Consider the following 22,807-nt stretch of genomic DNA (forward strand, 5'->3'; position numbering starts at 1 on the left):
ATTTTGGGCTTCCATGTAGAATTTATTTGAATAAAGGTCCCCAAGGCTAGGAAGAGTTTTTAAACCTCTCATTTAGATCTTTTATCAATAGTCCACCCAACAGGGAAATTCCATGGGGGCCTGCGGGTGGGGGAAACTATAGAAGGAACTCAAGGTTCCCCTGGCATGGACCCTCTGTGGCTGATCTAGCTGGCTTTGGCTGCCCATGCAAGGGTGAAGCTTCCCCCTACCTTGCCAGGCTCCTTCTTCCTGCTCCCCACTCCCCCCACCACTCGACAACCTCCACCCCCCAGGTCATAAGCCCAGCAGAGGAGAGTCCATACCTGAAACACGGTGAGGAGGGACTGGGGAAAGTTATCAAACGTGCTCCTCCGAGTCTGCATCTCATCAAAGTTGAACTTTCCTCCAAAGAGCTGCATCCCCAGGAGGGAGAAGATGATGATGAAGAGGAAGAGCAGTAGGAGCAGGGAGGCGATGGAGCGCACGGAGTTCAGCAAGGATGCCACCAGGTTGCTTAAGGAGTTCCAGTACCTGAGGACCAAACGAGGAATCAACATCCTTCTCCTATGCTTTCCCAGACTTCATTCCTCGTTCACACACCCACTGGAGTTTAAGGTAAATTTCAGCTCCCTCCTCGTTTCCCCTTTACGTGGGGTGGTGTTCTGAATTGGGCTGGTAAGCTCCCAATTGGAATGTGCAGCTGTTTGATTCAAGGTCCCAGGATCGATGACGTGTAATGGAGAAGAGACGGAGTTCTGACCTAGCTCTGCCACTGCTAGCTGTGTGTGCCTTTGGACAAGTCACTTAACTTCCTGTCGTTCTGCCTCCCGCTGAGGAAATAGCGACAATAACCCACACTTCAGTAAGTTATTGGGAGGATTACATGAGATATTAAAAAATAAAAAGCTTCCAGTAGAGTGTCTGGTGCACAGTTGAACAGGGTAGTTATATTGTTACCACTGTGGGTTTTAAATAGAAAAAACACTTTCCACTCCCCAGGAATGCTCCCCTCAGCCTCGCCTCGGCAGCAGCTGTCCAGCAGGGGCAAGAGTTAGTTCACCACGGGTAAGAGAGGGTGTGTCACTTAGCAGTTTCCCAAGTGTACCCTGCCCAAAGAATTGTGTGTGTGTGTGTGTTTTTTTTTTAAAGCCTCTCTTCTGAAGATCCAGATTTGATAGCTGTAATTTGAGGCTCAGACATCTGACATCTTATTTATTTTATTTTTTCTTTATTTTATTTTTTCATCACCACTTATCCCCATTATACCCTCTTTCACCTCCACCCACTCCTCTCCCCCACCCCCAACAATCATCACACGGTTGTCTGTGTCCATGAGTTCTTTTTCTTTCTTTTTTGCTCATCCCTCCACTCCGACAATATTCCCCTCTCACACCAGAGCTGTCTGCCTGCTCTCTACAAGTCTGTCTCCATTTGCTTGTTAGTTCAGTTTGTTCATTAAATTCCACATATGAGTGAAATCATGTGGTACTTGTCTTTCTCTGACTGGCTTATTTCACTTAGCTTAATGTTCTCCAGGTTCTATCCATGTTGTTACATGGCTGAGTAGTATTCCATTGTGTAAATGTGCCACAGCTTTTTTATCCACTCATCTACTGATGGACACTTGGGCTGCTTCCAAATCTTGGCTATTGTAAATAACACTGCAATAAACATTGGGGTGCATATATTCTTTCAAATTAGATAGTCTATTCAACAAATGGTGTTGTGAAAATTGGACAGATAATGTGCAAAGTAAATGAAACTAGACTACCTTCTTACACCACATAGGAATAAACTCAAAATGGATTAAAGACTTAAATGTTAGACTCAAAACCATAATTGTTAGACTCAAAATCATAAAACATAGTAAAATTTCAGACATTTCTCATAGCAATATTTTTCTGATATATCTCCTTGAGCAAGGGAAACAAAAAAATAAACAAATGGGACTACATCAAATTAAAGAGTTTTTGCCCAGTAAAGGAAACATCAACATAATGAAAAGACAACCCACTGAATTGGAGAACATATTCACCAATGATACATCCAATACGGGGTTAATATCCAAAATATACAAAGAACTTATAAAACTCAACACCAAAAAACAACAACAATCCAATAAAAAAAAAAGGGCAAAAGACTTGAATAGACACTCTCCAAAGAGAACATACAGATGGCCAATAGACATATGAAAAAATGCTCAACTCACTAATTACTAGAGAAATGCAAATTAAACTACAATGAGATATCACCTCACACCTATCAGAATGGCTATCACCAATAAATCAACAAACAAGTTTTGGGGAGGGTGTGGAGAAAAGGGAACCGTCATGCACTGTTGGTGGGAATGCAGACTGGTGCAGTCACTGTGGAAAGCAGTATGGAGTTACCTCAAAATATTAAAAATGGAACTGCCTATGACCCAGTAATTCCACTTCTGGGAATTTAGCCGAAGAAACCAGACACCTGTATTTTTAACAAGCATCCCAGAGGATTCTGATAAGCAGGCAAGTTTGGGAAAACCTGTTTCATTCACAGGGACAGTCTAGGCAGATGGGCTATGGGTGTGGTTCCTTATAGTCAACAACCTTCTCTTCACTGTAAGTAAACACTGAGGTCCTGCATTATAGCTTGGGAAAATCCCTATGGCTGCTGGAGTAGGCCTGCATACCCATGAGACGGTCAGTTTCAGAGAAGGAAATGCCCTGTAGCAAAAGGGAGGCAGCCTTAGTCAGCAGCACGTGTAACAACAGAGAAATTTTGTGTCCCCAAGCTCCATGCTGGCTCTCTGCCTTCTTGGTCACCATCCAGATTTCCTCCACTTAAGACATTCCCAACTTATTAGCACATATACAGTGAAGTGGTTTCGCTACTTAAGAGAGTGACATACGAGTCACCCCCATGCAGCCTCACAACCACACCCTCAGCCTGACAGGTCTCTCCAGAGAACTGTTCCATAGGAAGTGACAGAGCAGGTGGGGCACCAGTTTGAATGTCAATATGAACTCCTTTAACGTTCCTTTCTCCTTCCGAATTGAGCCAGTCATTCTCCATCTGTTTGCAGAACATCATACACTTAGTTGTATCTGTTCTACAAACACTGTTGAGTGTTTTCATTGTGACAGTCTTGTCTCACCAGAATTGGCTCTGAGTTCTTGAGGGCAGGGACCAGAAGTTCTGTTCTCTTCATCGCTGTCCCCAGATAAAATTTGTGTAACCCAGTACGTGTGGCGGACTGCCTGGGGTCCCTATAGGCTGGAAGTTGTAGTCATTGTTTTGTTTAAACAAGAAGTGAGAGAGCCTTTCTGGGGCTAGACTGCCCTTCCCGTTTACATCTGAGCAGCGTTCCCAAACGTGCTGGAGAAGAAACCACTGAGAACAGTGATTGTGTTTCCTAAATACTGATTTCCAGGACCCCCCGGAACCATGAAATCATAGTCTCTGGCTCTGGGCCTCACGTGATTCTCACGTGACCACTCCAGCACTTGTCAGTCAACTAATGTTTAGAAACCAGCAACTTTAGAGCATATTTATAATGAGAATTCCCAGCAGAAGGGAGTATGTTGACACGTAGATTAAGGTGGGAAAGGCAGGGGGACGAGGTGTGCGTGGTCGGAACAGGTGGGGTGGTGGCGGGACTTCTCACATGCACATACTTGGCCCAACAGTGAGGAGTGGCAATTTTCACCTCCCCCACATCATTTCTTTCCCTAAATTCATGGGTCAAGTGTCTGAGATTCCTGACTGTTCCATTGCCAGATCTCATGTCAAATTGTAGGGTGTCCCCCAAAAATGTATACACACACTTTGAATAATTATAAAGTACATTTCACTTTCATTTAATAGGTATTGGCTATTAAAGTGTGTATATATTTTGGGGGGACACCCTGTATTATGCAGCAAGAGAAGAGACTGGTGGTTGCCAGAGGCAGGGGTGGGAGATAGGTTGAATGAGTGAAGGGGTTCAAAAGGTTCAAATTTCCAGTTAACAAATAAATTGGTCATGGCTATGCAATCTACAGAATGGCTACTATCTACACTAATAAAAAAGAAAGATGCAAATTAACCATCACTCTGCCACTCTGCTACACCCACAAGCCACGCCCACCAGCTAATCAGGAGCCAGTATGCAAATTAACCCAACTAAGATGGCAACAGCCATGGAGCTGGAGTGAGCAGGAGGCTTGGGTTGCCCCTGGCGATGGAGGAAGCCAAGCTTCCTGCCTGCCCTGGCCGGCCCTGGGCTCCGCTCAAGGCTACAAAGTTTCAATTATAGAAGATAAATAAATCCCAGGTACCTGCTTCCAGCCCGCCAAAATAGAAAAGAAAAAAAGGAGAGGCTGGGAGCTTGGGTTGCCAGGGGGCGTGGCCAGCCTGAAAACAGCCATCAGCCCCTCACCCAGGCTGGCCAGGCACCCCAGGGGACCCTCCCCCCACCATGAAGGGCAGCCTGAAAATGGCCCTCAGCCCCTCACCCAGGCTGGCCACACCCCCATGGGGTGAGGGTCCCCGCTGGGGGGCTTGGCCAGCCTGCAAACAGCCATCAGCCCCTCACCCAGGCTGGCCAGGCACTCCAGTGGGGACCCCCACCCTGAAGGGGGTGTAGCCAGCCTGAAAACAGCCCTCAGTCTCTCACCCAGGCTGGCTAGGCACCCCAGCGGGACCCTCACCCTGATCCGGGACACCCTTCAGGGCAAACCAGCCGGCCCCCACCCGTGCACCAGGCCTCTATCCTATATAATAAAAGGGTAATATGCAAATTGACCCTAACAGCAGAACGACTGGGAATGACTGGTCACTATGACACACACTGACCACCAGGGGGCAGACGCTCAATGCAGGAGCTGCCCCCTGGTGGTCAGTGAGCTCCTACAGGGGGAGCTCTGCTCAGCCACAAGCCAGGCTGATGGCTGCCAGCACAGCGGTGGTGGCGGGAGCCTCTCCCGCCTCCTCAGCAGCGCTAAGGATGTCCGACTGCAGCTTAGGTCTGCTCCCCACTGGCAAGTGGACATCCCCTGAGGGCTGCCGGGCTGCCAGAGGGATGTCAGACTGTTAGTTTAGGCCCAATCCCCTGGGGAGCAGGCCTAAGCCAGCAGGTGGGCATCCCCCGAGGGGTCTCAGACTGTGAGAGGGCATAGGCTGGGCTGAGGGACCCCCCCCCCCCCGAGTGCACAAATTTTTGTGCATCGGGCCTCTAGTAATTAATAATACTGGATTGCTCATTTGAAAGTTGCCAAGAGAGTTAAATCTTAAATATCCTCTTATCACAAAAGATATTTTTGGTAACTATGTGTGGTGACAGATGTCAACTAGACTTACTGTGGTGATCATTTCACAATACAGCAGTCCCCCCACCCACGGGGGGATACATTCCAAGACCCCGGTGGATGCCTGAAACCACAGATGGCACCGAGCCCCGTATATGCTGCTTTTCCTATGCATAAGTACCTTTACATCTTCTCTGGGGCATTTCTGAATTGCCAGCATCACTACTCTTGTGCCTGGGGTCATTATTAAGTAAAATCAGGGTTGCTTGAACACAAGCACTGCGATACTGTGACCAGCTGATCAGCGGCATGGAGTGTGTACAGTGCTGGACTAAGGGATGATTCACGTCCCAGGTGGGACAGAGCGGGACTGCACGAGATTTCATCACTGTCCTCAGAACAGTGTGCAATTTAAAACCTATGAACTGCTTATTTCTGGAATTTTCCATTTAATAGTTGCAGACTGTGTTTGACCTCAGGCAACTGAAACAAAGAAACCGTGGATAAGGGGACTACTATATAGACACATCAGATCATTCTGTGGCCCACCTGGAACTAATATAATGTTATATGTCATGATACCTCAATATAAAAACAAACAAAGAAAGAAAAAAGCTATTATGTGCCCATTTGCCCTATAGAAAATTGGGCGGCTATGGTGTTGAGACCCTTGGCACAGGATCTCCAGAGCTCTGAGAACATGGGATTCCCTTTGGGAAGAACTCCATGCAAACCAAAGGCCGTGGGCTTGAGGGCACGAGGCAGCCTTTGTTTAAGAGCCAAACTGCAGCCAGGTTCACTGACACCACCGCCCTCCTCACGAAAAACACCTGGCTGAACAGACGCCACGCTTTGAGCCAGTCACACAGGTAAGATGCAGTTGAGACAAATGGAGATCATGGTAGTTTGTGCTGTTTGCCTTCAAACCCCTGTTGCTTCCCATTCAACCCGGGCAGGGTGGGGGCCGCCCGCACTGGGCTGCCCCTTGCACTTCTGTTCCTTCAAACATCATGAGGGTCCCAGCGTGTTGAACAGAAGCCTGTCTGTCCCTCATGCGCATGTGGGGGACACTAAGACTAAGACAAAGAGATTGCTAATGAGGCGCTGTGGCCAAGGACACCCAGGGCTCAGAGGAGAGGCGGGGTTGGGGCCAGACGTGCCTGAGCTGATAGCAGGTATGGTGTGGGGGTCTCCTCATCATTAATACCGATGAGATATGGAGGGGCCGGGCAGCCTCTGGGTAGGGTGGCATGAAATACCATTTAGGCAAAGTGGTGGGCAGCCCTTCCAGCTCCTCAGGCACTCTCCTTAGCGTCAGTCTGGCTCTTGATGGCCATTACAGCCATGGCCTGAGGTCTGGCGATGCACGGGTCTCGGAGGAACATTAGCTGGTGGTGAGCTAGAGAGGTTAATGGCATACTCGCAATCAACCGAGGCTTTTATCCTAATTCATTAAAACTATGAAACACACACTCACACCCCAAAAAGAAAGAGCTTTGGAGAAAAGCAAGCAGCTGCAGAACCAAGTGTGAATGTCCCGGACCCCGGAGAGGAGCCCAGAACTCAGCGCCCTCCCTGCAGAGCACCGCACACCTGTGTCCACATCCAGGTTGCGGGATGCAGCCCCGAAGCACACACCACCCCATCCTCAGACACTCCATCTGCGCAGTCATCCTTGGGGTCAACTTTTCTTTTCAGTCCTTCAGGGGCTCTGAGTCACTGCCTCCAAGTGTGTCTTTGCCCACCCACCCCCGTCAGCCCAGCCCACTGCCTTCTCCTTGAAGCAGGTGCACGTCAGGGCTTTTGACCCGACCAGTTTCTTCGTTACCTGAATTCTCTCACTTGCCGACCCCGGCTTCACTTTTGTTACCTCCCCTGTGCCTCCCTGGGTTTAAGTTGCCACCATCTGTTCAGGGGTACTTGTACCTCCGTCCCTCTCCTGCTCCGAGCCTGCTCTTGGTTTGAGTCCTGCTGTCCCTGTGGCTGGTGCAGGAGAGGCAAGGGCAAGGCCGAGCTCCTCACCGATGAACCTGCTTCCCCAGGTTTTCTCACATGACTGAATCCTTTCCCCCTTGCCTGCCTCCCGCTCCCGTTCTTAGGGTGGTATACAGAAGCCCACACTACACACTGAAATTTGCTTTATAAACATGCCACCAGCAATAGATCATTGCCACCAACACAAGGAGGTTTTCTTTTTCTTTCTTTTCTTATTTTTTTTTACTTCTCAGGACAAATTTAGTTACGGCCCTGTCTGAGACAGAAGGGAGGTAGGGTAGAGCGTTTGCAAAGCACCCAAAGCTATTGGTACTGTTACTGTGAAGGTCTTTCCCTTAGAGCAAGCGCGATGCTCTGCTCTGTACCTAGAATGAAAAGGTCCCAACCCTGAGCTATTTGAAGAAAAGGGTCACTAGATGAAAGTTTCAGTTCAAACAAGGCTCAGGCCACTTTCTGTCATTGGAGAGAAGGGAGAATTCCACAGGACTCAAGCCGGGGACAGACTCAGAGCAGGAGAGGGACGGAGATACAAGTACCCTTAAACGGATGGAGGCAACCAATTGATGTTTTTCTCTCACGTCAATGTTTCTCTCTCTCCCTCCCTCTCTCGCTAAAATCAATAAAAAGCATATCCTTGGGTAAGGGGAGGGGGGAAAGAAATCAAGGTTTCCAATTATATACAAAGGTTCACCTTTTAGGCAAAAAGTGGACAAAGGACAGCAGCAGAAAATTAGGCCAGTGTTTCTCAAAGCGAAGTCACTGGACCACCAGCACCGAACTGTCCACTGGCTGGTCAAAATCTCTAGAGGCGGGTCCTTAATGAGACCTCCTAACAAGTTCAACTAAGTATGAGAATCGCAATCACTGATTCAGAACACACTGTGGAACCAGTAGTGAGACATTGCAAAGTATTCTCCGAGAGATTTTAACAGAATCTGTTTGGTGGCAGGACCATGCACAGATGACCCGCCTCAAGGCCCAGTGCCCACCCCAGGCCATGTCGTAGGCATTTTCTTGGTCTCTGGAGTGTACTGGGGACAAGGTTCAGAGGGAGCATGGGATTCCCCTGCATAGTTAGTCTTTTTGTTGTTTTCCAAAAGCCCCCAGAGGGTTTGGAGACTGGAAAACAGGAAGATGATGGCCTCTGCTGAAGCTTCCAAATAGATAATGAAATTATTCTGTTTACAGGGTTTATAGAGATCTGAAAACAACACTAATCTTTCTCATGGAGGGACTATGGGAGGCTCTCCAATAAAGACAGAGTTAAAAAATAATTTCTTGGCAATAGTTCCAGATTATAAATAGATAAATCATTGATTAAAAATAGAATGAATGTTAAATCTCTTCAAGATGCTATGACGATATCTAAAAGCAAAATTCTTTTATATAGGAATTAAAACAAAAAACAAAACAAAACCCCCAAACACATGGACGTTGAGAATTATTTAAGAGGTTCTAGAAACTGCAAATTAAAAATAGCTATCACCAGACCCCAGAAGGAGAAAATAAAATCCACAGTTATCTAACAAGTATCAGTATGCTAGTCCCTTAAGTTCTGTCTCAGGGACACAGACAACAAGACAGTTTAGCCATCAACTCCGAGTTTATGGTCATGAGCTGCACAGAACCAGAAGCCAGGCACACAGAGGTGCCTTTTTTTTGGTTTTGTTAATCTTCACTTGAGGATATTTTTTCCCATTGATTTTTAGAAAAAGTGGAAGGGGGGAGGAAGGGGGGAAAGAGAAGAGAGAAAGAGGGAGAGAAGAGAAACATCGATGTGAGAGAGACACTTCAATAGTTGCCTCCCACACGGGTTCTGACAGGGGGCAGGGAAAGAACCTGCAACTCAGGTACCTGCCCTTGACCGGGCATTGAACCCATGACCCTCCGGTGCACAGGCCCAGCTTTGCCCCTGAGCAGTTTGTGTGGCCTTGGGAAAGTGACTTAACTCTAAGCCACAGTTTTCTCCTCTGCAAAATGGGAATAATGATCATAGTGGTGTATCCTCACCCTCTCTTACAGGTAATTGTGAGGATTAGTGGAGCAAATGCACTTGAGTTCAATCACACTGTCTGGCACAGAGCCAGCCTTGCTGCACGTTAACAATGATTGTTACTATATTTCTGCTACTTTTATTCTAAACCAAGAATTTTCTGAAACGCCAAGATATTCAGGACATTCATAAAGAGCTCTTTTTTTGGGGGGGGGGGGTTTGTTGCTCAGGAGTGTCAAACTTGTGGATTTCAATTCTGCATACACTTTAAGTCTATTGTCTGGCACTAAACCTTCCCCTCCTCTTCCCAGGTCCCCCAGCAGGGCTTGTCACAGTATTACATGGTAGAGAAACAAAAGTAAGAGAGTGTGTATGTGTAGGCCGTGTTCTCTGATAATAACAATTACAATTAGATTAATAATAAATGCTCCGGGTGTGTCTCCTCGGCCTGGCACTCTTCTGCCTGAAGTGAACACTTTAAATCATTTTCCCATTTGACCCCTGACAACACCGTAGGAGCAAGGTGTGCGAGGTGCTTGCTGAGAACCTAGGGATGTTTTATGGGCCCCCGGCGACTCACTCAGTCACGTTCAGAACACTCTGAGCAGGATCTGCCTACCTCCAGGGCCCTGAATGGGAGATACCCACCCACCCCCTTCCTCTAACACAATCCCGACGATGGCCTCCGCGCTCCTGCTGTCAGTCAGGCCCCACAGCAGATTCTTCAGGAGAGGGGCTTGCTTCCTTCCAGGTGCTTCTGACATGGGCTGACCACAACCCACAGTGAGAAATATATATTATACTACAACTCAGACATATATCTCAAAGATTTTGATGAAAAAATGCATGCGTTCATGTGAGGCCTTCTGATGCTTCCTTACTCTATTTAGCTCTTTCATGAAAAGCGAGAATGTGGAGAAATTGGAACCTTTATACGTCACTGATGGGAATGTAAAATGGCCTAGCTTCTGGAAAACAGTTTGGTGTTTCCTCAAAACCTTAAACACAGTTTCTAAATGACCCAAATAGTCCACTGCTAAGCACATATCCAAGAGAAATGGAAACATACATCCATACCAAAAAGTAGCCAAAAGGCAGATATAAACCAAATGTCCACCAAGCGAGGAATGAATACACAAATGGGGTACATATCCATACAATGGAATGTTATTCAGCCAAGAAACATACAATGGGACGTTATTCAGCCAAGAAAGGAATGGAGTATCATCCATCCTACCAAGTGGGGGAACCTGGAGACCATTATGCCAAGTGAAAGAAGCTAAACACCATGCACGACCTGAGTCCACATAGGTCAATGCTCACAGTGGGCAGATCTAAGGGATAGAAAGTCAGTCAGTGTTGCTACTGGGAGGGGGGTGGGGAATGAGGAATGGGTCTGGGGTCTCTTTTAGGGGTGATGAAAATGGTCTAAAACCAGACAGTGCTGATGGTTGCAACGCTCTGAATACATATAAAAATGAATTGTATAAAGGGGTGAATTTATTCGTATGTTAATTACATCTCAAGAAAGCTGTTTAAAATGACGGTTGTGATCCAATAAACTGATTTCATCATTCCAAATGGGTCAAAACGCAGTTGAAAATGATTGTCCTAGAACATGCTTCCCACTCCCGACCCCTGCCTGGCTTGTCCTCTGCATGGAAATCACTGCAGAGCCTGGCAGATGGACAGACGGACAGAGGGGCGAGCATGGGGAAGGAGGGATGAAAGCCCCCTGTGGCACAATATCCATGGCCCTTCTTCAGTTAAGGGACCTCGGAGCCAAGCCTGCACCTGCTAGGCCGCGTTTCTGTCTCTCACAGCTGGGGGGTCATGAGAACAGAGGTGTGGGGAGATTTCCCGGGACAGCTGGCTCAGTGGGGTGGGTGTCCCCGTCGTTCCCCTCCTGCTTGCCTCAAATTCCAACAGGAAGGCTCAATCTCCAAGAGCCACCTTGTGACCTTGGGGTGGAAGGCAGGCCTAAGGCTGGCAAAGCGACCAGGAGACGGGGTCCTGCTGCCATCTTGAAGCCACCGGGGCTTCCTTTATGTGGCCGAGCAAATCCCTAATTTGCTTACAGCACTGAGCTGAGTCTCTGGTACTAGCAGTCAAAGGGACTTCTAAGTGATACCCCATGTAAGTGAATCAAAGCTCCCTCCCTGATGGAGCCGCCGGACCCCTCTGGGAACAGCAGCTGCTCTCCCGCCCAGGCCTTTCTGCCTCCCTGCCCTCCGCGCCAACGTCTCCCCGAGTCCCGTGAGCGGAGGGCAATACCTGGTGATTTTAAATATCCTCAGGAGCCGAACACATCTCAGCACAGAGATGCCCAAGGGGGACATGACCTTGGTCTCCACCAGGATGGTCTCCAGGATGCCCCCGCACACAATGAAGCAGTCGAAGCGGTTGAAGAGGGACACGAAGTAGGCCTGCAGGCCCAGGCTGTACATCTTCAGCAGCATCTCCGCAGTGAACAGGGCCAGGAGCGCCTTGTTGGCCGTGTCTGGCAGGTTCAGGAGTGGGATGGGATCCAAACAGGTGTGAGAGGAGGGAACACAGGGAGGAGGAGAAAGAAAACACAGCAATAATCAGCACTGAAAAAAACTAATTCTCCCTTCCCAGCCAGGACACCTCTCCCATCCACAGCCACCAAAACAGAACAATTAGGGCCAAATCAATGGGAAAGAGGTATCCATTTGTCAAGTCCAGCAATCGCCTTTATTCATAGGAGATATAGTCCAAGACTCCCATTGGATGCCTGAAACCGGAGATAGCACTGAACCCTATATTCACTGTTTTTCCTGTACATCCACACTTGCAACAGTACGAGGCTTCACCATACTACTCAGAACAGTGTGCAATTTTATTATTTATTTATTTTTGTTAATCTATACCTGAGGATATTTTTCCATTGATTTTTATAGAGAGTGGAAGGGAAGAAGGGAGGCAGTAGGCGGGGGGAGAAAGAGAGAGAAACATCATTGTGAGAGAGACACATTGATTGGTTGCCTCCCACACATGCTATGACTGGGGCTGGGGATCCAACCTGCAACCCAGATACCTGTCCTTGACCAGAAATCAAACCTGCGATCCTTCAGTGCATGGGGTGATGCTCTAACCACCCAGCCACAATTATTTTTGGAATTTTCCATTTAATATTTTCAGATCATGATTGACCACAGGTAACTGAAATCTTAGAAAGTGAAACTGAGAATAAGTGTGTGTGGGGGGCTATTATATCTACTACAAAAGCTTTGCAGCCTTATTTTCTTTCTCCTTACAGCAGCTCTGAGAGTAAGTATTATTGCCCATTTTCCAGATATAAGAAGTGAGGCTCAGAGAGATGAGTACTCCACCCAAACCAATAAGCCAAGAGGCGAAGCCAGGCCATCTGAGTCTGGAGTGTACCCCTGTGTCTGTCTGATGCCTGGGGCGGTGCTGAGTGGCCAGTGAGGGCCTCTCCGAGGGGTCGCTCCGGGGAAGGGCCTGGACACTAACTACCCGCCGAGGAGGCTCCCCGTGTTCAGGCCACAGCTGCCCTCCCCCCTGCTTTTTTGCTCACCTCATCCTCACGTCTGCAGCCCACCTGGACTTACCGTCACGTATACCTGGAGGCAACAGGAAAGCTAAAGGATTGAAAACCCATTCTGGGAAGTCGGCGGCCAAGGGTCTGAGAGAGCCAAACTAGGTGCAGCACATGTCCATGTCACCTGGGCCCAAGAGTGACTATTGGGGCAGGAAGATGGCATGGACCCAGCCAGGTGAGCCAGCTTGTTTACGATGAGGTGGGCATTTTACTGTGGGACTTTCGAGCTGCCAGGCTCTTGGTGTCCCCAGCATGGCACCTGCCAAGAGCCACAGCCATGGATGCTTTCCTGTCCACCTTCTGCATGTGAGGGCTCACTCCCTGGGATTCAAGCATGTCAAACTTGTGGCCCGTGGGCCGCATGCTGTTTATTTGGCCCGTGTTAGCCTTTGAGTTTGACATGCTTGTGCTAGAGTAAACTAGGACAGCGCCAGGGGCTGCCTCTCACCTTGGACTTCTGTGAGCCAGTGTGGCTGGTTGTAATGCTCCGAGGCAATGGTGAGCGTGTTGAGGAACACCAGGAAAATCACGAGCCAGTAGAAGACATTGGACTTGACTGCGGCACGACACTTCCTTCTGCAGAACCGATTCCACCGGCGCCAGTAGCGACTGGAAAGGGGTGAGGGTGAGGAGAGAAGGGTGGGAGGGAGGTGGCTATGAAATTCAGATTTCCCCACATGATTCTACTGTGTAAGCATGACCGAGAACCACTACGCTAGATGAACCCAAGAAAACAAGTCACATCTCGTAATTCTATGGTGGCGTGTTTAAAGCACACCCCTAATTTCATCCTTGCAATGCAGAGAAAATATGCAGCTGGATGTGTAACTCTGCTGACCAAACACTGAAACAAGTTCCTGTGCTGCAAAGGACAGAAGGCAGAGGATGCCTGGGAGGCCACGCAGAGGGCCGCACTAAGGACTTCGAGAGGGAGAATGATATGATGAGGTTTGATTTGAAAATGAAACAACCAACACAAACAACCACTCTGTCAACTTCTACTCGAGGAACAGTATGAAGAATGCTCTCTCGGCCATCCAGGTTGAAGAGGAGGAAGGCAGTAGCTTTATTCATGGAAAAGAGGACACTGAATTGATACCAATTTTGGAGGCAAAACCAATAGGCCTTTGAGCCTGCCTGGATGTGCAGGGTAAGAGAGAAAGGAATGGAGAAAGGTATGCAAGGGAGAGTGGAAATTTCTAGCTGAGGTGACTGGGAAGAGTGGTTCGTCTAACTGGTAAGTTACCCATATGGAGCTTGGGGAGCTCAGCTCAGGAAATCCATTTGAGGGGCTGGCAGGTCCCGCGGAGAAACCCAGTGGGCAGTTGAAGATGGGGAGAAATGAAGATGGTTTGGGTAATAAAGAAGGCAGGTGAGAAACAGAGCAGAATTGTGGAGTAATGTCCATGAACATCTGTACTCACATCTGTATTCTAGGTTTCCAGGGAGGGAGACGTCTGCTGTTGATGATCCCTTCACTCATCCCAGATTACTTCTACCTACTGTCCCTGGATAATCCCTTTACCAAACCCTGGTGCAACAAGATTAGAGAAGTGGGACGTACATCTGGGAAGGGTGTGGTTTCCTCTGAACCACAGGGAGAACCTGGTTTTTTGGCTTGCAGAACAGGGAGGGAAGAGCAGGGAGGGTTCACTGGGTCATGTTCTAATCTGGCCCCTATTATCACTGTGGGTGCTGGAATGCCCTCTCCAGTGAGCACCACACCTTTGTGGGGGACACTTACCTGCTACCTAGGGAAAAGTCACTACACAGAGAAGAAATGCCTCGGGTCAGAAAATTATAGTTTCCAGATGCACTTACTACCCTGGGTAAGCGTGAGGATACGAGAGGGTGAACAAAGGGGTACAGGAAGGGGACTGAGTCCCTGGTGGTTGGTCCTTAGTGAGCTGCGACTTTTGGAGGTGGCCAGACCTCGGTACAGAGGAGTCTTTCTCGCCCGGGCAGGACTCTGATTCTTCTATTATTATGGTTATTAATATTGTAGAGAAATTTGGTAACACAATTTTTTTTTCATGAGAAATGAATTATCAGGACAGTCATATCGGATCTTAAATAGCTTACACTGTAGTTTCAAAAAATGTTTTAGATACAATGTCATGTTACAGAAGTCACTGATGCTTGTATTCAGAGTCCAAAGGAATCAAGTTTGCTTTCTTTTATGTGTTAGGAGACTACTTGAAGTCAGTTTATGCCGAGAACTTAGATTAAGCTCCTCTTTCCCTGGGGTTTGCGGTTAGTGGCTGCAGGGGTGACATGGTCAGGCCTGTCCACGGGTCTGGAACTGCTCTGCTCGAACCCCTGAAGGAGAGGCTGTCACGGACAGGTGGTATCCCTAAGTTGTGCCGTTCCCCTGCACAGCCATTCACAAGAGTCACGTGGATTTGAACTGGGGTGGGGGTGGGGTAATTACTACCCCGAGAAAGTATTTAAAGATAATTATACACCTCCCACTCTTCAAAATATAGCTTTGCTTGACAACTGGTTTCCTGGCAACGCTTCCTACTGTATAATAAATGCAATGGTTTATTAGAATGTGTGAATTTATTTGTGTTTACATATGCATGGAGGATATAGAAATTAAATGATAAAACAGGGAGGAGAAATGTGCCTGCTGTTTAGTTCCCTTCACACTAACTGGGAAAGTCATTTTCTCTAGAAATAGAACTTTCCCATGTAGACCTGGGAGAGAAGGATAGATATGACTGTGTCTAATCCACTTCTACTCCACTGCTTCCCCTAAGAAATTTCTGCTCACTCACCTCAGATCCTCCTCACCTCTTCCCAATATGGGCCCTGCGCTTGCCTTTCCACATGGACTGTCCCCCCACTGTCAGACCCTCCCCTTCTACGTCCTATCCATCCCAGCTTCTCCCTGGAGTACTTTTCTAGTCTTCCCAGGCTTAGAACTCCTGTCAGACTCATTGTCAGCATCATTGTTTAGTTATATATTCAAGAAGTACTTACTGAACACCTATGTGGGCCAGGTACTAGATATTCAACAGTTAGCACGACAGACATAGCCTCTGTCTGCATAAAACCCACGTGGCGCACAGACCACTCAGCAAGCAATCGCAGAGCATGGTCAGTGCCAAGGTGGGTCAGCAGAGCACATACATAGGCATCCTAGCCAGTCACAGAGGAGCCAGAAATGGTTCCCAGAGGAAATGCCTTCCCAGTTATCTGGCACTGCACGTATCTCCAATTAGGGGAAGGGACTGTCTTGCACTTTGTTGTCGACTCACAGTACATGCCGTCCATTTCACGAGCTCTTACAGGCTGGAGACAAGCTCCTTGGAGACAAGCTTTGGGCCTCGGGGCTCTTGAGACCCAGGGAAGAGGGAGGGTGTGAGGAGAGGGCCGTGCTCCTGAGAGTTTGCTTGGCACATAATTTTTGACAGTCATCTCTAGAATATTAGACAACGTCAAAATGATGGACACTTCAGGCTCTTTCTAGTGGCTACAGAACTGAGAACAAGTAACACAGAAAATCATTAAATTTAATTATTTTATATCTAAGTAACTTAAAAATAGACTATTAGAGATGGGGGCAAATACGGGTGCCTTGTTGCTTATGAGACAGAAGAAGTAAAGGGAACATTGGAGGCACATTTCACTGAACATGGGGCAGATAGTCCTCCAAAATTCTAGAAACTCCATGGGACCCACTTCAGAACTCTAGAAAGTGGAGATCTGGAAGCTCCAACAGGTTATCTGATTAATCCATTCAAGTTGCATAAGACTTTCTGAATCATTTGTTCCATCACTGTTTAAATCCTCTTCTGAACAGGAAGCTCCAAATGTTGCAAAGTTCCTCATTGTAACTAATTCTAATATTGTAAGTCATTAATTTGCAGAATTTTTCCTAAAAGCTCTGCTCTAATATTTCTTTTAAATAAACTGTAACTTTGTATATTCAGTTTTGCAAATAGATTAGGCCAGTTTTTAAGCTCAACTTCCATTATTTGTCATTGCTAAACTGAGTAAATGATCAGGAATGCTTTGATTTTTTTAAAACTCAAATTTTAGAGATTTTTTTTTTGAGTAAAACAGGCTCTTCACTGTCTATAAGGTTACTTCTAAGTTGCAAAAGTTCGCTCTCCATTTCCCCCCTGTATTTCTTTGCTCTTCTATATTCTTCCATTCAGTCTTGGCTGCCACAATCCGACACCAGAAAGTGCAGACACATTTGTCTTGCATCTGTAGTGGAAACCTTAGTATACACATGTGTGAACAGCCTACCACTGGGCTGGCACTCAGCTATACTCTCTGGAACTAATACCTCTGGAGCATGCAGAACCTATTGAAGGCAACAGGCATGTGAGCCAATAACTGGTGTGTAGTATGGTAAGTGCTGTGATAGAGTTATGAGCAAAGCACTATGGGAATGGAGGGAGGCGGATAACTTCCCCTGGGGAGTTTGCAGACATTTTTGCAGTTTGTGACATTTGAGGCTCGTAACAAAAGTCTGAGTTCTCCAAATGAAGACATGGGGACACAGTGAATCAGGTAGAAGAGAGGCTCCAGGCAAAGGCCCTGATGTACGAGAGGACAGGGAACATTTCAGTAAATGCAAGTTCCATGGGTTGGAACAAAGGGTATGTGCAGGGGAGTGAGGAAGGTGAGACTGGAAAGGCAGAGGGGGCTGAAGACCATAGCCTCTGTGGAAAGTCCGGAGCCCAGCCGCGTGGTGATCCTGTGTGCTTCCCAAACCCTTACGCTCATATCTCACTGTGGCCCATGGACATGAAGCATCAGAGCAGCAGCAAACAACCACGTGGCAGTGATTTTAACTGGACTTCATCTTATAAGGGAGGGGGCACACTAGGCCTCACAGCCGCCTTGGGATGGTGCTGCCCAAAAGACTGATGGATAAAGATAATTCAACACGTATCAACCCCTGGATTATTTGCTTGCTATAACCCCCAAACCTCTTCTTTCTAGCATACAAAAGAGGGCAGTTCCCCCTTTGAAGAACACCCCTCCCTCTTCCACCCTCCTGGAAGGGCACTGGATAGAGCTGGCGGGCAGAGGGAAGGAAGAGCAGCATGTCCTGCACTTACCTGAACTTTGACTTGGAGATCCGGTGGCTGAAAGAGAAAAGGGGGACGTTAGCAGATGACACACGTTCCCTTCCATTTCAAAGGTGTTCAGCCATGCCAGGGAAGTCGATGTCCCCTGCTGACTATCTGTGGGCACCCGATGGATGTGTGGTGTGACTTAGAACAACTCTGAAGAGAGAACCTATTTGTCAGCATCTTCTGGTGTGCTTGTGTGTTTCAATGTGGAGACTGAGGCCTGTCCCACTGACAAGTCTATAAATCCAGTGTCTTTTGAGTGGAGCAGGAGAGCCCGGTGCTCTCTGATAACCAGCATCTACAATGAGGTTCCGTGAGGTCAGGTTAGGCAGCGTGTTAGGAAGCTGCACCTTGAGAAGTGCCATAGAGGACAGGGAGGCACCTTGGGAAGAGCCATACAGGACAGGGAGGCGCCTTGGGAAGAGCCGTACAGGACAGGGAGGCGCCTTGGGAAGGGCCATACAGGACAGGGAGGCACCTTGGGAAGGGCCGTACAGGACAGGGAGGCACCTTGGGAAGGGCCGTACAGGACAGGGAGGCACCTTGGGAAGGGCCGTACAGGACAGGGAGGCACCTTGGGAAGAGCCATAGAGGACAGGGAGGCACCTTGGGAAGGGCTGTACAGGACAGGGAGGCACCTTGGGAAGGGCCGTACAGGACAGGGAGGCATCTTGGGAAGGGCCGTACAGGACAGGGAGGCACCTTGGGAAGGGCCGTACAGGACAGGGAGGCGCCTTGGGAAGAGCCATAGAGGACAGGGAGGCACCTTGGGAAGGGCCGTACAGGACAGGGAGGCACCTTGGGAAGGGCTGTACAGGACAGGGAGGCGCCTTGGGAAGAGCCGTACAGGACAGGGAGGCGCCTTGGGAAGAGCCGTACAGGACAGGGAGCCGTACAGGTGGAGACCTGGAGGGTCTCACCAGCCAGAGGCCATGGCAGAAACACATCGGGGAGACCCCACTGCCCTCTGAACAGGAGCCTGGCCAACGCTGGCTATGAAGTGAAGATGAGCACAAGAGCCAGCTGGGCACTGAAAGGCACTACAGTCCTGGTGAGGGCAGCAACCTGGGCCTGAAGGAAGCCATGGGTCCTGAGGAGAAAGCCAGCATGCTGGCAGCCAGGTGGAGCCCGGAAGCCCTGGGGGACTCTGGGCAGGAGCACCGGGCAGGTGTGCTGCTGGCTGATTCGAAGGGTCACTGTATGGGGCGGGTCCATTGAAAGGTGAACCTTCAAGGAGGCCCTGAGACCACCTAGTTCACATAGGAGAGTCCAGGGGAGCTGGACGGAGGCAGGATGGGAGAAGAGAGAGGGAAGAAGAGAGGAAGGAAGGGAGATAAATATATGGAGAGAGAGAGAGAGAGAGAGAGAGAGAGGAAGCACTTCAGACAGAAACTTGAAGGCAATGGGTCAGAAAGGCTTGGTGTCAGGGAGTAAACACTGGAGAGCTTGCAGGTGGATGCACAGAGAGATACAAAATCCAAGTTAGAGGTGGCAAAAGGGATGGAGAGAACAGTAGAGACAAAGAGATGCCAAGAGAAAACAGGAGCAGGGACTTGAGAGGCGACTGCTGCAAGCCTGTGTCATCCAGCTCAGCACAAAGCAAGCTCTGTTGCATAGCAAGAAAACAACCCCTCTCATTGTTTTTTATTTAAAAAAATTAAACCAGAAGATGTGGCAGGTGGCAAAGCCATCGAGCATGAGATAATTATATCTCTGGGGCACTGAGAATCTGAGCCAAGTGCCTTTACTGCTCTGAACCGTTAGCTAATAACCTTTTCCCGCCTCCAAAGACTGCCTGCCAGGGCTGGAGGGTTTAATCACATGTTAACAAAGCGTGTGGGAGGGGGAGAGGGAGCCGGGCAGCATTTTATTTAGAGTCACAGTTTAATGGGGAAACAAATGTTTTCCAGGTGCTAATTGGGTGGCAGGGAGTCCAGGGTGCTCTGTTCTCCAGCAGGGCTGGGCTGAGCATGGCACCTTCGGGCAGTTCTCACTCTTGCAGAAGCCAATGCAGATGACCATGATCTCTGAGGCTTTGTCCATAGAGCTTGGCCAGCCCTCGGCCTTCTTTCTGAAACGTCTCCATGACCCTCTCTGCAGTGCCCGTCAGTGCAGACCACAGCCCCTTCCCCACAAGGCTCTCTCTTGCAGTCCAAGGGAGTCAGAAAATTGGGTTCTTAAATCCACCATATATGGAAACCGAAATCTGAATGTTCACATCTTCCAAGGAAGTGACTCTGGGAATTGGACACCGGGAAGGATTGGTGCTGGGTGACTTTGAAATGAGGGCCTGGCCTGAGTTTAGGCATGGTCATCAGCTATGGGTCCTCACATGGCATTCTGGCACATTCTGAGGAGGAGGAAAGGGAGCAGGACTTTCTTTTCCACTTAGTTGCTTGTTCTGATGTATAACCCTGGACCACACTTTGAGACTGATTTCTATGTTGTTGCTGTTTCAGGGATTGTGAGCTTAATTTCAGGCTTTCTGAGTCTGGAACATTCATCCCCTTCTAAGCACCATATTACTTAAGTGTTTGTACTTGGGAAGGAGAGAGTGCTGTTCAAGTGGCATGTGTCTGAGACCCAGGAAACCCAGCCCTTGGAGAGCTGAGGTTAGAAGTCTTGTAAAGCCCAAGTGCATTGATGCCTCCATTCTCCCTGACAGGTGTGAGAGGACAGTGGGACCCGCTCCACAAAAACAGAGGGACCCCATCGCTCTGCAGCCTTTCACCTCCTGGGAGGTAACCACCGGCTTAGGGTTTGGAAAGCTGCTCGCACTGGTCCCCTGTGTGAGTAAGCCAGGTGGGGAGTAGGTGGGTGCACCGCTCTATACCCTGGGCTGTTTCACGTGTGGCAAATGCTTCCTTCTAATGAACAGTAGAGCCTCCAGCTTCTCCAAACCCCAATAAGGCGCACACAGCTTGTTCATAAGCTTGATGGCTTTTTCTATCATTCTATTCTATTCTATTCTATTCTATTCTATTCTATTCTATTCTATTCTATTCTATTCTATTCTATTCTCCCATGCCATCCCATGCCACCCCATCCTATCCTAAAAACCCTATCTAGTGTTTTAAGTGGATTCTTAAAGAGCAGGGAGATGAGGAAAGTTAGAATTTAACACATAAGACCATCAGAACAGTTCCAATGGATTGGACCTGGGGTACATCTAATCCAAGATATTTTTCCTGCTTAGGCCTCCAAGACAAACCTTTTAGGAAACTATGATTTTCTTTGATATTGAAGTTCAAAACTAGAGAAAACCCCAAAACTCTTTTTGTTTTGCTTTGTTACTCAATTTGCATTTGTCATTATTTGACAAATATTTGAACTTCTTGGGAGCCATTTCTATTTTCAGCTTCTCTCCCCTTCTTAGAGTAATGAGCACCATATGTTTACTCCCTGTTGTGTGAAGTAGCATTTGCCAGAATTGTCCCAATTTGCCTTTAACATAAATCAGAGGGCACTGGAGTCACCATCCAGGCTGACACACATCTGACTGCCTCCTCATCTCTATCGCTGCAACACCTCCCATGGCTGTTAGTACTGGAGCTACTAGGTACTGAAGGCAGTTGCTCCCCACCCTGGCCAGAGTCTCCTTCTCTATTACCCCTCTTGCTCTTTCACTGAACCCACTTGGCCCTCACTCGATCTTCCCAACCACTCACTCTTCCAGGGCTCCCAGGCCAATGCACACGTCACCTCCAGTTCTCAGCTTGGCCCCATGGTCATGTCAGGGCTGCCCTCCACACCACACAGACTCCCCACTGCCTGGGCCTTCTTCTGGGTCTGCTTGGCAAACCCCACCCTGGTTCACACCACTGTCGTGTTTTTAGTGCTGCCCTCAGGCCAAAGAGCCTACCAACAACCATGTCACATAGTTCTGCAGGCCAATTGCACATTTACGATGTCAGTCTCCACTGTGGATTCGGATTCGCACTGCTCAGCAAGCTGTTTGCGATGTCCTGGTGACTCACTAGTTTGAATCTCCTGACCTGCAGGTCCCTAGGACACCTAACCCTCCTCTGGGAGGAGCTGACAGATCATTTGCTATGACTCCTATCATATCTTCAGCAGAGCCTGTTTCTGATACTATATTCTTTATAGAACTGTTGGCTTTGAGAGCTGGATCTATGGTCCACAAATATCAAGTTACAGGGTGTTTTATTCCAGAAATCTTACATGGAAGCCCAATATGTGAAAGAGGTGAAAGTGGTCTCCTGTCCCAGCCCTGCCGCGGTTCCTAGGACCCCTGGCCTCTGCTGAGAGCACCTGAGGTACCATCAGGCCAGCCCTTCCTTCCCTAGAGGAGGAGACCGAGAATCAGAGCAGAAGTGCCAGCTGAGGTCCAGGGCGGATCAGTGCTGGACTGCAGGCTCTTGACCAAAGGTCTCTTCTCCCATCTCCTGGTGAGTCCCAGAGGTGACGGAGCTCCTTCTTCCTGTGTGAATCCAGTGTCTCAAACTGTCTTTGAAGTCCACTCCCTCTTCTTAAGTAGTTCCTTCGTAGGCACTCCCATTTCCATCCCAGAGCCTTTAGCCCCTCCATTTTCATGGACTTCTTTTTTTGCCTTAAAGATCATCTCTTTACTATGATGAAACCAGCCCCCTCTTTCTAGGATCCTACTCTCCTCTCTCCTTTCCATGGCCCCACTGGTGGAGTCAGCTTCTTTGTGCTGGCTCATTTCCACCCCCTCTCCACTCTGAGACTCAGCTCCATCGCACAGAGCACAGAGTCCTCCACTCCTTTCATCCTTTCATCCCCACATGTGACTCTAGCCTGCACCTCCATCATCTCACCTGTGGTAACTGCCAGAGACCTTCGCACACATGTGCTGCTTCTCATTGGTCCACCCTAAACTTTTTTTTAAAGG

The 22,807-nt window shown here is 48.4% G+C and overlaps 1 protein-coding gene across 8 annotated transcripts in view; it reads right to left on the reverse strand.

Annotated features, from left to right (window-relative positions):
• CACNA1C (calcium voltage-gated channel subunit alpha1 C) overlaps positions 1-22,807 on the reverse strand; it is a 587,470-nt gene that overhangs the window by 103,347 nt on the left and 461,316 nt on the right. For all 8 annotated transcript variants that reach the window (XM_023756704.1, XM_023756709.1, XM_023756710.1 and 5 more), the window contains 4 exons: positions 17,920-17,946; positions 13,287-13,447; positions 11,530-11,755; positions 324-531 (listed from right to left, as the gene is read on the reverse strand). In XM_023756704.1, coding sequence (XP_023612472.1) covers positions 324-531; positions 11,530-11,755; positions 13,287-13,447; positions 17,920-17,946 — 622 coding nt within the window. The remainder of the gene's footprint in view (positions 1-323; positions 532-11,529; positions 11,756-13,286; positions 13,448-17,919; positions 17,947-22,807) is intronic.

The sequence above is a fragment of the Myotis lucifugus genome, unplaced genomic scaffold, assembly GCF_000147115.1.
Source record: "Myotis lucifugus unplaced genomic scaffold, Myoluc2.0 scaffold_98, whole genome shotgun sequence".
NCBI lineage: Eukaryota > Metazoa > Chordata > Mammalia > Chiroptera > Vespertilionidae > Myotis > Myotis lucifugus.